The 14,108-nt window shown below is 43.6% G+C and overlaps 1 protein-coding gene across 1 annotated transcript in view; it reads right to left on the bottom strand.

The window, feature by feature from the left end:
* LOC132832876 (dynein axonemal heavy chain 6-like) overlaps nucleotides 1-14,108 on the bottom strand; it is a 670,564-nt gene that overhangs the window by 563,776 nt on the left and 92,680 nt on the right. Inside the window, exon 12 of the mRNA XM_060851082.1 lies at nucleotides 165-337. Coding sequence (XP_060707065.1) covers nucleotides 165-337 — 173 coding nt within the window. The remainder of the gene's footprint in view (nucleotides 1-164; nucleotides 338-14,108) is intronic.

Here is a 14,108-nt window from a genome sequence, read left to right on the forward strand (position 1 = left end):
AGACCCTTATTTCCTACCCCATCAATCCGCACCCCACTATCTCCATAAACCCAACAATGCCCCACCCACCTGACCCATTACCCTCCTACAACCCAAATAGCATGAAATAATTTGACTAAAATCATTCAGAAAATAGTCATAGAAAGAGGAAGACATAATCTTACTTGGTTCTGGTAGTGTGGGTCTTGCCCAAACAGTCTGTCAGGGTTGAGCAACAGCTTCTTTTCCTTGGACTGCTTTGTTTCCAGTTCCCTCTCATCAGAGAGTTTCAGTTCATGCAGAGAATGGGAGTGAAACATGGACAAGCGAGGCTCATCGATGAAGGCAATCAGCTTGCCTAAGATTACAAATTGGATTGGTTGGATTTTACACACAATGTGTTATTCAATCATCAGGCAAAATGATTCCTTGATTAACTGTTTTCTTATCACAAATATTTTAAAATCATATCTAAGGAGAATAAATGTTATTCTTGGCTTTTCTTTCAGGAAGTTCCTGCTGACTTGTGGTTCCACAGGATGACCCTCTATATATATATATATATATATATATACACACACACACACACACACACACACACACACACACCTTTATTCAGTGCACTCTCTCCTCCCTACAGCCAGTTCAGTATAAATCCATGGCTTCTAGACTAATGAGAAATGAAGCAGTTTCCTCCTTTTTGATCCACCACTGATAATTGTAAGTACCTTGATTAGATCTCCCTTAACTTGCTCTGCTTTAAAGAAACATCCCCAATTTCTACAATTTTTCCACAGAAGTGAAGTTTCTCATCATGGGTTGATCTCCTCTACATCTTTTCCAAGGTTCTAGAATAGTACTTCAAGTCTGGTGCCCAGAATTATTTGTTTTTTAAAAAAAATGATTCCATTATGAGGATGTGGGCATCATTAGCAAGCTTAGCATTTGTTGCCCACCTCTAACTGGCTATCCGCTGAAAATTTCAGAAAGCAGTTAAGAAATCTGTAGTGACATATAGGCCAGACCAATTAAGGACAGAAAATTGATTTCCTTTAATAAAGAGTTCTCATCAGTCATTAATAAAACTAGTTTTCACTTCCAAATTTATTAATTCACTTAAATTAAAGCTTTGAGAGAAAGTAATGACTGCAGATGCTGGACAAAGTCGAAAACTGTGGTGCTGAAAAAGCATAGCAAGTCAGGCAGCATCTGAGGAGCAGAAGAATCAATAGTTCGAGCATAAGCCCTTCACCAGGAATTGGGGGGGAGGGGGGGGGGGGGGGGAGTGGTGCTGAGAGATAAATAGAAGGGAGTGAGGGTGGTGGTGGTGGGAGGAAGGTAGCTGGGAAGGCAATAGGTAGATGCAGTGGGGGGTGATAGTGATAGGTTGGAGGGGAGGTTGGAATGGATAGGTGGGAAGGAAAATGGACAGGTAGGACAGTTCAAGAGGATGGTGCCAAGTTGGAGGGTTAGATCTGCAATGAGGTGGAGGGACGGGAGATGAGGAAATTGGTGAAGTTGAGATTGGAGGGTCCCAAGGCAGAAGTTGAGACATTCCTCCTCCAGGCATCAGGTGGTTAGGATCTGCCGGTGGAGGAGGCCCAGGACTTGCATGTCATTGGTAAAGTGGGAGGGGGAGTTGAAGTGGTTGACCATAGGGCGGCAGGGTTGTTTGGGGCATGTGTCTCAGAGATGTTCCCTCATCTACTGTGACAGTTGCTTTCGATGTGGTCTCCTCTACATTGGGGAGGCAGGATGCCATCTCGTGGAACATTTGAGAGAACAAAATAACCGGATCTCCTGTGGCCAACCACTTCAACTTCCCATCCCATTTTGCCAAGGACATGCAAGTCCTGGGCCTCCTGCACAGCCAAATGCAAGCCACCCGACACCTAGAGGAAGAACGCCTCATACTCTCCAACCATAGAACATAGAACATAGACCAGTACAGCACAGAACAGGCCCTTCAGCCCACGATGTTGTGCCGACCACTGATCCTCATGTATGCACCCTCAAATTTCTGTGACCATATGCATGTCCAGCTGTCTCTTAAATGCCCCCAATGACCTTGCTTCTACAACTGTTGCCGCATTCCATGCTCTCACAACTCTCTGTATAAAGAACCTGCCTCTGACATCCCCTCTATATTTTCCTCCAACCAGCTTAAAACTATGACCCCTCGTATTAACCATTTCTGCCCTGGGAAATAGTCTCTGGCTATCGACTCTATCTATGCCTCTCATTATCTTGTATACCTCAATTAGGTCCCCTATCCTCCTCCTTTTCTCCAATGAAAAAAGTCTGAGCTCAGTCAACCTCTCTTCATAAGATAAGCCCTCCAGTCCAGGCAGCATCCTGGTAAACCTCCTCTGAACTCTCTCCAAAGCATCCACATTTTTCCTATAATAGGGCGACCAGAACTGAACGCAGTATTCCAAGTGCAGTCTAACCAAAGTTTTATAGACCTGCAACAAGATCTCACGACTTTTAAACTCAATCCCCCCGTTAATGAAAGCCAAAACACCATATGCTTTCTTAACAACCCTGTCCACTTGGGTGGCCATTTTAAGGGATCTATGTGCTTGCACCCCAAGATCCCTCTGTACTGCCAAGAATCCTATCCTTAATCCTGTACTCAGCTTTCAAATTCAACCTTCCAAAATGCATCACCTCACATTTATCCAGGTTGAACGCCATCTGCCACCTCTCAGCCCATTTCTGCATCCTGTCAATGTCCCACTGCAGCCTACAACAGCCCTCTATACTGTCAACGACACCTCCAACCTTTGTGTCATCTGCAAACTTGCTGACCCATCCTTCAATCCCCTCATCCAAATCATTAATAAAATTTACAAACAGTAGAGGCCCAAGGACAGAGCCTTGTGGAACACCACTCACCACAGACTTCCAGGCAGAATGTTTTCCTTCTACTACCACTCGCTGTCTTCTGTTGGCCAGCCAATTCTGTATCCAGACAGCTAAGTTCCCCTGTATCCCATTCCTCCTGACCTTCTGAATGAGCCTACCATGGAGAACCTTATCAAATGCCTTGCTCAAGTCCATATGCACCACATCCACAGCTCGACCCTCATCAACTTTTCTAGTCACATCCTCAAAGAACTCGATAAGGTTTGTGAGGCATGACCTGCCCCTCACAAAGCCGTGTTGACTGCATTTAATCAAGCCATGCTCTTCCAGATGGCATAAACATTGATTTCACCAGTTTCATCATCTCCCCTCCCCCACCTCATCCCAGATCTAACTCTCCAACTTGGCACAGCCTCTTGAACTGTCCTACTATCGATCTTCCTTCTGACCTACCCGCTCCACACCCCTCGACCTATCACCATCACCCTCCTGTTCCATCTACCTTATCTCCAGCCCCATCTCCACCCTCCTTTTTATCTCTCAATTCCCTTTGCTCCCAACATTCTTGATGATGTGCTCATGCCCAAAACATCGACTCTCCCGTTTCCTCGGATGTTGCCTGATCTGCTGTGCTTTTCCAGCACCACACTTTTTGATTTTAAATTAAAGTCCACCAACTACAATTCTGGGATTCAAATCCAGAACATTAGGCTGGTCCCCTGGATTATAATTCAGGTGATATTACTACCATGACACTGTATTGTGCAGCAGCAACCTAAGCAATGATTTGTAATGGTTTATCATGACTTTATAATAATTTGAGATATGATAATTCTTGTAACTTGCTTCCTTTTGTATTCAATACCCCTCCTTACAAAACCAAGTATGTGTGAATTAACTTAACCTATATTTGCTAATGATTTGCTTCTTACCAATAGTATATTCCAGTTTTCCGATTATGCTTTGTATGAGAAACCACAAATCTTCTGAGGTGGGGGACAATGTAAATTGTACAGGTTTCTTGTATTCTGACCTATAACTTTAAAGAATCACACAGGCATATTAATCAAGAAGTTACTCTCACCATCTCACCAGAATTTAAAAATATCTGCTGCATAGCTGAAATAACTTACAGAGGCTGATATGCCATCACTAAGTCACCCTTTATTTACATGTGCATAGTATTTGACACTGGTCCATCTCCCTCAGAGCCAGCTCTCAGAGCAAATAGAATCTCTGACACACCTGTTTATTTTTTCAATTTTTTTCTTTTTTTGTTTTTTTCTTCTTTTTCTTTTTTTTCCCCTTTACCCCCACACTACCGCCTAACTGCGGTAGTGCTTATTTTTACCCGTGTGTGTGCGCAGGTGTGAGGACACACCTGTTATTTTTTTTTCTTTTCCCCCTTCTTTTTTACCCCCACACTACCGCCTGACTGCGGTAGTGCTTATTTTTTCCCCAGCACCCATGGTGTGTGTGTGTGCAGGTGTGAGACACAAGGTGCACAAGTCTGTATGCAAATTTCCACCAGGAAGAAAAGAAACACCTTGAGTGTGGATACCATTTTATTTTTTTTGTGTGTGCGGGTGTGAGACACAGTGAGAGACACAAAGTGCACAAATCTTTATTCAACTTCCACCACCAGAAAGATAGTAAAACACCCGGGTGGCCTGTGACAAGCAGTGCCCTTCACATCAAAGGGCAATGCTGTGTGATCAAAACAGTGAAGGGGAGGGCAGGGACTCAATCAAAATAGAGTTGGAGGGGGAACACACCTGTTTTTTTTTGGGGCACACCTGTATATCTCTGTCAGCAGGGGCTCCCTGATTGGACCAGATGAACAGCCTCAATGTGGGAACTCAGATTCTATGAGGTGCACCGAGCTGACTTCATTACAATCCCTCAAGTATCTTTAATGGATCCCTCACAAATTCAGTTGGACAATCAGGCAAGGGCACAGTCCGTCAAAATAAGCACTGTGCTGTTTCATATTCCTCAGAGAGATGCATCTGTCTAGGTTGGAATAAAGCTGATGCATTTGATCAAAATAAATATTGAAGTTAATACACTGAATTCAGTTCCACCCTATCTGTGCCTGGAAACTGGTGTAGGTTATCTGTAATGAGTCATAAAATTGGGTTGACTCAGCTCCCTCTCTCTAACTGCCCTTATTTTTGAATTTGCTCCAATTTGCAGTCAGATGATTAGATTAGATTAGATTCACTACAATGTGGAAACAGGCCCTTCGGCCCAACAAGTCAACACCGACCCTCCAAAGAGCAACCCACCCAGATCCATTCCCCGACATTCACCTGCGACTAATGCACGTAATACTACCAGCAATTCACCTAACCTGCACACCTTTGGACTGTGGGAGGAAACCGGAGTGCCTGGAGGAAACCCATGCAGACACGGGGAGAATGTGCAAATTCCACACAGACAGTTGCCCGAGGTGGGAATTGAGCCCAGGTCCCCTGGCGCTGTGAGGCAGCAGTGCTAACCACTGAGCCACCATGCCCCCACCCCCCCTACCCCAGATGATGGAAGCTCCTCCCATATTTGGGCAAGTCCTGTCCCTTCAATTCAGGAATGGCACACCACCTACTACTTTTTGAAAATATCTCACCCACAGTGCTATGGTTTAGCATATCTGTTTCCACAATTAGCCCCCATTCCCACCCCCCACCCCCACTACTCCCAACGTTCACTTCACAGGGTCACTTCATAGCCTTTCCTTCTCTGATATTCATAGGAGCAGAAGAAGGCCATTCAGCCCATCAAGTCTTCTCTACCAATCAATGAAATCATGGCTGATCTGATCATTCTCAGATCCATTTTCCTGCCTTACCCTCATATCTGTCTATCTCAGCCTTGAAAATACTGAATGAATCAGCGACTGACAATTCTCTGTGGTAAAACTTACTGTAAACCTGAAAAAAAATCATTTATCTTTCTTGCAACCGTTGTATGCTGTGACCTTTAACTGATAAGTCAGAGACCTTTCATTAGAATACCAGCCCTCTGTATCTTTTGCAAACCATGGAAACATCTGGAGAAAGACGGCTGATGCAAAACGCCGGCCAGAAAAATGATAAGAATGATCTGAACAAGGGAACCTGGAAACCAAGTCGACTGAATTGTCTTTCCCATCTGCCCCCACTGCCCATAAACTGTTCTACTCTGTCTCTCTGTGTATGTAAGGGGAAGCTGAGAAGAGGATTAGAGTTTTGATTCGTAATATTATATAGGAATAGTTTGTAACTGCTTAGCTGTGGCTAGAATCTAATTACTTATACTAAATAGTAATTCCTGTTCAGTACAGTGATCTGGTTCATGCTTTACATAGAACATGGAACAGTACAGCACAGTATCAGGCCCTCCAGCCCACAGTGTTCTGCCGAACATGCCTGCCCTTGGTCTATACCTCTCCATTGCTTGCATATTCACACGCTTATCTTAAAGTCCTTTAATTGCCCTACTGTATCTGCCTCTACGACCACCCTTGGCAGCACGGTCCTACTACTCTCTGTGTAAAACAAACTTTCATCCATTCACCTTAAATGCAAGCCTTTGAGTATTAGGCATTTCAACACTGGGAAAAAGATTCAGACTGGCACCCTTATCTAACAATTCTCCCCTCAACATCCGCTGCTCCAGAGAAAACAACCCAAGATTTTCCAGCCCTTCCTCAGAGCTCTTACCCTCTAATCAAGGCAGCATGCTTCTGCACCTCTTCTGAAGCCTCCACACATAAAGTCCTGGGGACTGTTGCTGAATAAAGGGACATTGCAATACAAGTTCATAGTTCCTTGAAAGTGGAGTCGAATGTAGCTAGGATAGTGAAGAAGGCGTTTGGTATAGAACGTAGAACATCAAACAATACAACACAGAACAGGCCCTTCGGCACTCAATGTTGTGCCAACTTCTAAACTAATCTAAGCTCATCTCCCTACACTACCCCATCATCATCCATGTGCTTATCTAAGGATTGTTTAAATCTCCCGGATGTGGCTGAGTTAACAACATTAACAGGTAGGGCATTCCATGCCCTTACCACTCTGCTTAAAGAACCTGCCTCTGACATCTGTCTTAAATCTATCACCCCTCAATTTGTAGCTATGCCCCCTCGTACAAGCTGACGCCATCATCCTAGGAAAAAGACTCTCACTGTCTACCCTATCTAATCCTCTGATCATCTTGTACGTCCCTATCAAATCCCCTCTTAGCCTCCTTCTTTCCAATGAGAAAGACCCAAGTCTCTCAGCCTTTCCTCATAAGACCTTCCCTCCAGACCAGGCAACATCCTGGTAAATCTCCTCTGCACCTTTTCCAATGCTTCCACATCCTTCCCAAAATATGGCGATCAGAACTGTACACAATATTCCAAGTGTGGCCACACCAGCGTTTTGTATAGTTGCAGCATGACATCACAGCTCTGGAACTCAATCCATCTACTAATGAAACTTAACACACCGTATGCCTTTTTAACAGCACTATCAACCTGGGTGGCAACTTTTAGGAATCTATGTACATGGATTCCAAGATCCTTCTGCACATCCACACTACCAAGAATCTTTCCATTGACCTAGTACTCTGCCTTCCTGTTATTCTTCCCAAAATGCATCACCTCACATTTGGCTGCGTTGAACTCCATTTGCCACCTCTCAGCCTAATTCTGCAGTTTATCCAAGTCCCCCTGCAACCTGTAACACTCTTCCACACTATCCACTACTCCACTGACTTTAGTGTCATCTGCCTATGCCTGCATCTAATTAATTTATAACAGCAGTGGTCCCAAAACAGATCCTTGTGGCACACTACTAGTAACTGGACACCAGGATGAATATTTTCCATCAACCACCACTCGCTACCTTCTTTCAAAAAGGCAGTTTCTAATCCCAACTGCTATATCACCCTCAAATCCATACCTCTACATTTTCTCCAACAGCCTACCATGTGGAACCTTATCAAAGGCTTTACTGAAGTCCATGTACACCACGCCAACTGCCCTACCTTGGTCACCTTCTCAAAAAACTCAATGAGGTTTGTGAGACACAACCTCCCTTGACGAAACCATGTGGACTATCTGAAATCTAATTGTTGCTTGCTAGATGACTATAAATCCTATCTCATATAATCCTTTCCAAAACTTTTCCTAAAATAGACGTAAACCTCACTGGTCTATAATTACCTGGGTCATCTCTACTGCCCTTCTTGAACAAGGGCATAACATTTGCAATCCCTCAGTCCTCTGGTACTAAACCTGTAGACAATGAAGACTCAAAGATCAATGCCAAAGGCTCCGCCATCTCCTCCCTAGCTTCCTAGGGAATCCGCGGATAAATCCCACCCGGCCCAGGGAACTTGGCTACTTTCAATCCTTCCAGAATTAATAACACCTCTTCCTTAGTAACCTCGATCCCTTCTAGTCTAATATCTCATATCTCATTCTTCTCCTTTACAATATTCTCCTTTTCCTGAGTGAAAACTGATGAGAAATATCCATTTAGCACCTCTCTGATCACAGGGTCCACACACAATTTCCACTTCTGTCTTTGACTGGTTCTATTCCTACTCTAGTCATTCCTCACATGTCTATGGAATGCTTTAGAGTTCTCCTTTATTCTACCTGCTAAAGACTGCTCATGTCCTCACTTTGCTCTTCTTAACTCTCTCTTTAAATCCTTCCTAGCTAATCTATAACTCTCCATCGCCTCATCTGAACCATCTTGTCTCATCGTCACATAAGTCTCCTTCTTCTGCTTAACAAGAGATGCAAGTTTTGTAGTAAACCACGGTTCCCTTAACTTGTCAGTTCCTCAAAGTATCCTTGCCTTATTTGGTAAGTGCATTAAGTAAGGAGTTGGAAGATAATGTGGCTGATGTACAAGACATTGTTAAGGCCATGTTTGAAATACTAGATTGAATTCTGGTTTCCCTGGTATAGGAAGGATGTTGTGAAACTTGAAAGGGTTCAGAAAAGGTTTACAGAGGGTTGGAGGGGTTGAGTTCGAGGGAGAGCTGAATAGGTTGGGATTATTTTCCCTGGTGCATCAGAGGCTGAGAGGTGACCTTGTAGAGGTCTATAAAATCATGAGGGGCATGGATAGGGTCAATAGCCAAGGTGGGAGAGTCCAAAATTTTCATGCAGAGGGTGGTGCATGTATGGAGTGAGTTGCCAAAGGAAGTGGTGGAGGCTGATACAACTACAGCTTTTAAAAGGATCCTGGAATGGGTATATGAATAGAAGGGTTTAGAGTGATATGAGACAAATGGGACTGGATTAATTTAGGATACTGGTTAGTATTGAAGAGTTGGACTGAAGGGTCTGTTTCTGTGCTGTACAACTCTATGACTCTATGACATCCTTCCTGTAATGTGGCGACCAGGAGTGAACACAATACTCTCTGTGTGGCCTAACCTAAGGCTTGCAAAGCTGCAACATGACATCCTGACCCTTGTACTCAATTTCCTGACCAATAAAGGCAAGCATGCCACATGCCTTCTTTACCAATCTATCTCATTGTGTGGCCACTTTCAGGGAGCTATAGATCCCTATGTATATCAATGCTGTTCAGGGTCCTGCCACTAACTATATACTTTACCTTAACATTTGATCTCCCAAAATACAGCATCTCACACTTACCCGGATTAAACTCCATCTTTCTATCAACTCGGGTAGCATCGTGGCTCAGTGCCAGAGACTCGGGTTCAATTCCAGCCTCAGGCAGCTGTCTGTGTGGAGTTTGCGCATTCTCCCTGTGTCTGCGTGGGTTTCCTCCCGCAGTCCAAAGAAGTGCAGGTTAGGTGAGTTGGCCAATGCTAAATTGTCCATAGTATTCAGGGATAGGTTGGCTAGGTGCATTAGTTATGGGCAAATATAGAGTAATATGGTAGGAAATTTGGCTGGGTGGGTTACTCTTTGGAAGGCAAATTGCATGATGGCCTTCATTGCGAGAGGATATGAGTCTAGGAACAATGATATCTTGCTGTAAATATGCAGGACACTGGTGAAGCCACACTTTGAATATTGTATGCAGTTTTGGTCTCACTATCTAAAGAAGGATGTTCTTGCTATGAAGAGAGTGAAGCAAAGGTTTACCAGATTGATTATTGGGAAGGCAGAATTGATATACGAGGGGAAATTGAGTTGGTTAAGATTGTATTCGCTGGAGTTTGGAAGGATGAGGGGATTCGCATCAAAACCTGTGAAATTCTAACAGAGCTAGAAACAAGCAATTAGGAAGGCAAAAATCCCTCTAAACACTTGCCATGAAATGTTCTTGGCAAGTAGGATTAAGGAGAATCCCAAAGCACTTCATATGTATATTGTGAGCAAGAGGTAACTAAGGGAAGGGTTGGTCCACTAAAGGTCACAGAGGGAATTTATGCATGGAGCCAGAGGAAGTAAGTGAAGTCCTTAATGATTTGGATGAAAATATAGGTGGTCTGATTAGTTAGTTCGTGAATAGGTGGAGTTGTGGATTGTGAGGAATGCTGTTAAAGGATACAGAAGGGTATAGATCAATTGGAAAGTTGGTTAGAGAAAAAACATATGCCGTTTAATCTGGACAAGTGTGAGCTGATGCTTTTTGGGAGGTGAAATGAAGAGGAAAGTACACGTAAATGGCAGGACCCTTAAGAGCATTGATACACAGAGGGATTGTGGGTACAAATCTATAGCTCCCTGATAGTTGCAACACAAGTGGATAAGGTGGTAAAGAAGGTGAACTGCCTTCATTGTTCGGGCATAAAAGTTGGCAAATCATGTTGCAGCTCCACATGGTGGGCTGAAGGGCCTGTTCCCATGCTGTGCTGTTCTATGTTCAATGTTTTGTGTCCAGACAGGTTAGATGCAGTAAAAATGTTCCCAATAGAAATTCTAGAACCGGGGTCATAGTTTAAAGACAAAGGAAAGATCTTTTCCAACTGAAATAAGGAGAAATTTCTTCATGCAGAGTGTGGTGAGCCTGTTGAATTCACTACCACAGAAAGTGGTTGAAACCAAAACATTCTGTGTTTTCAATAAGGGGGTAGACATAGATCTTGTGAATAAAGGGATCAAGTATATAGGGGAGTGCGGGATTAGGGCATTTTGCTCAGTGGTCATACTGAATGGCAGTACAGGTTTGAGGGATCAAATGGCCTACTCCTGCTCCTATTGTCTATGTTTTTAAAATTCTGAAACTCCTTCCGAAACAGCATTGTGGGATTTCTGATACCCAAAGGCCTACAGCAGTTCAAGACAGCTCACCATCACCTTTTCACCATCACCATTATAATTTAGGGATGAGTAAGACCTGGCCGAGTCAGCAGCACCCATGTCCAATGGGAATGTCTTTTGATCAGTGCTCTGACACTGCTGGAAAGTCGTTTCCAATGATTGATAAAATTGAACAAGTGAAATTTATTGCTTTTGTCATTTACCTGTCTTCTGCATTGTCTTCAATTTCAATGTCACTTTCTGCAGAAACAAACAAACATTATAGTTACAGTTTTCCTAAGATCTGCAGAAGCAACTACACTAAATATAGCCAATGAGCTGTTCAAAATTTATTCATCATTTGATAAGTCATTTGTTTCCTGTAAACTGAATATAAAACATTACACCGCAGTACAGGTCCTTTGACCCTCAATGTTGTGCTGACCTGTGAAGGAGGAGAAAGTGAGGACTGCAGATGCTGGAAATCAGAGCTGAAAATGTGTTCCTGGAAAAGTGCAGCAGGTCAGGCAGCATCCAAGGAGCAGGAGAATCGACGTTTCGGGCATGAGCCCTTCTTCAGGACCTGTGAAACCAATCTAAAGCTCATCTAACCAACACTATTCCATTATAATCCATGTATTTATCCAATGACCCTAATGTTGGAAAGTCCACTCCCGTTGCAGGCAGTGCATTCCACACTCTTGCCATTCTCTGAGTAAAGCACCTACCTCTGACATCTGTCCTATATCTATCACCCCCTCGATTTAAAGCCATGTCTCCTCATGTTAGCCATCATCATCTGGAGAAAAAGGCTCTCACTGCCCTTTTTATCTCCCCTCTGATCATCTTGTATGCCTCCATTAAATCACCTCTTAACCTTCTTTTCTCTAACGAAAACAGCCTCAAGTCCCTCAGCCTTTCCTCATAAGACCTTTCCTCCATACCAGCCAACATCCTAGTAAATCTCCTCCGAACCCTTTCCAAAGCTTCCACATCCTTCCTATAATGTGGTGACCAGAATTGCACGTAATACTCCAAGTGCAGCCGCACCAGAGTTTTGTACAGCTGCAGCGTGACCATATGGCTCTAAAACTCAATCCCTCTTCCAATAAAAGCTAACACACCATACGCCTTCTTAACAACCCTCACCTAGGTGGCAACGTTCAGGGATCAATGCATATGAACACTGAGATCTCTGCTCAACCACAGTACCAAGAATCTTATCATTAGCCCAGTATTTTGTATACCTGTTATTCCTTCCAAAGTGAATCACTTCACACTTTTCTGCATTAAACTCCATTTGCCACCTCACAGCCCAGCTCTGCAGTTTATCCAGGTCCCTCCGTAGCCTGCAACATCCTTCAGCAATGTCCACAACTCCACTGACTTTAGTGTCATCAGCAAATTTACTAACCCATCCTTCGATGCCCTCATCCAAGTCATTTATAAAAATGACAAACAGCAATGGTCCCAAAACAGATCCTTACAGTATGTCTTCTTATCACCCTCTGTCTTCTTACAGCTAGCCAATTTCAGATCCAAACCGCTAAATCAACCTCAATCCCATGTCTCCAGTAGCCTACCATGGGGAACCTTATCAAATGCTTTCCTGAAATCCATATGCACCACATCAACTGCTTTACCCTCATCCACCTGTTTGGTCGCCTTCTCAAAGAACTCAATAAGGTTTGTGAGGCACGACCTACCCTTCACAAAACTGTGCTGACTCTCCCTAATTAAATTATTCCTTTCCTAATGATTATAAATACTATCTCTTATAATCCTTTCCAAAACCTTGCCCACAACTGAAGTAAGGCTCACAGGTCTATAATTTCCAGGGTTGTCTCTACTCCCCTTCTTGAACAAGGGAACAATATTTGCTATCCTCCCATCTCTGGCACTATTCCTGTGGACAATGGCGACATAAAGATCAAAGCCAAAGGCTCTGCAATCTTCTCCCTGGCTTCCCAGAGAATTCTAGGATAAATCCTATCCAGCCCAGGGGTTTTACCTAATTTCACACTTTCCAGAATTGCTAACACCTCCCTCCTTATATACATCAATCCCGTCAAGTCTAATAGCCTGTCTCTCAGTATTCTCCTTGACAACATTGTCTTTTTCCTGTGTGAATACTACTGAAAAATATTCAGTTAGCACCTCTCTTATCTCTTCGGACTTCACGCACAACTTCCCACTACTATCCCTGATTGGCCCTCATCTTACTCTCGTCATTCTTTTATTCCTGATATACTTACAGAATGCCTTAGTGTTTTCCTTGATCCTAACCGCCAATGACTTCTCATGTCTCCTCCTGGCTTTATTAGCTCTCTCTTTAGGTCTTTCCTGGCTAACTTGTAAATCTAAAGTGCCCTAACTGAGCCTTCACATCTCATCTTTACATAAGCCTCCTTCTTCCTCTTTACAAGAGGTTCAACTCCTTTACCAAACCACAGTTCCCTCGTTCTACCACATTCCTCCCTGCTTGACAGGTACATACTTATCAAGGACACGCAGTAGCTGTTCCTTGAATAAGCTCCACATTTCAATTGTTTCCTTGCAGTTTCCTTCCCCATCCTATGCATCCTAAATCTCACCTAATTTCATCAGAATTGCCTTTCCCCAGCTGTAACTCTTGCCCTGCGGTATATACCTGTCCCTTTCCATCACCAAAGTAATCGTAACCGAATTATAGTCATTATCAAGAGAAAGTGAGGACTGTAGATGCTGGAGATCAGAGCTGAAAATGTGTTGCTGGAAAAGCGCAGCAGGTCAGGCAGCATCCAAGGAGCAGGAGAATCGACATTTCGGGCATGAGCCCTTCTTCAGGAATCATTCCTGAAGAGGGCTCATGCCCGAAACGTCGATTCTCCTGCTCCTTGGATGCTGCCTGACCTGCTGCGCTTTTCCAACAACACATTTTCAGCTACAGTCACGATCACCAAAGTGCTCACCTACCTTCAAATCTAACTACTGGTCTGGTTTATTACCCAGTACCAAATCCAATGTGGCCTCGTCTCTTGTTGGCTTATCTACATACTGTGTCAGGAAACCCTTCTGC

This window comes from Hemiscyllium ocellatum, chromosome 3 (genome assembly GCF_020745735.1).
Source record: "Hemiscyllium ocellatum isolate sHemOce1 chromosome 3, sHemOce1.pat.X.cur, whole genome shotgun sequence".
NCBI classification, from domain to species: domain Eukaryota; kingdom Metazoa; phylum Chordata; class Chondrichthyes; order Orectolobiformes; family Hemiscylliidae; genus Hemiscyllium; species Hemiscyllium ocellatum.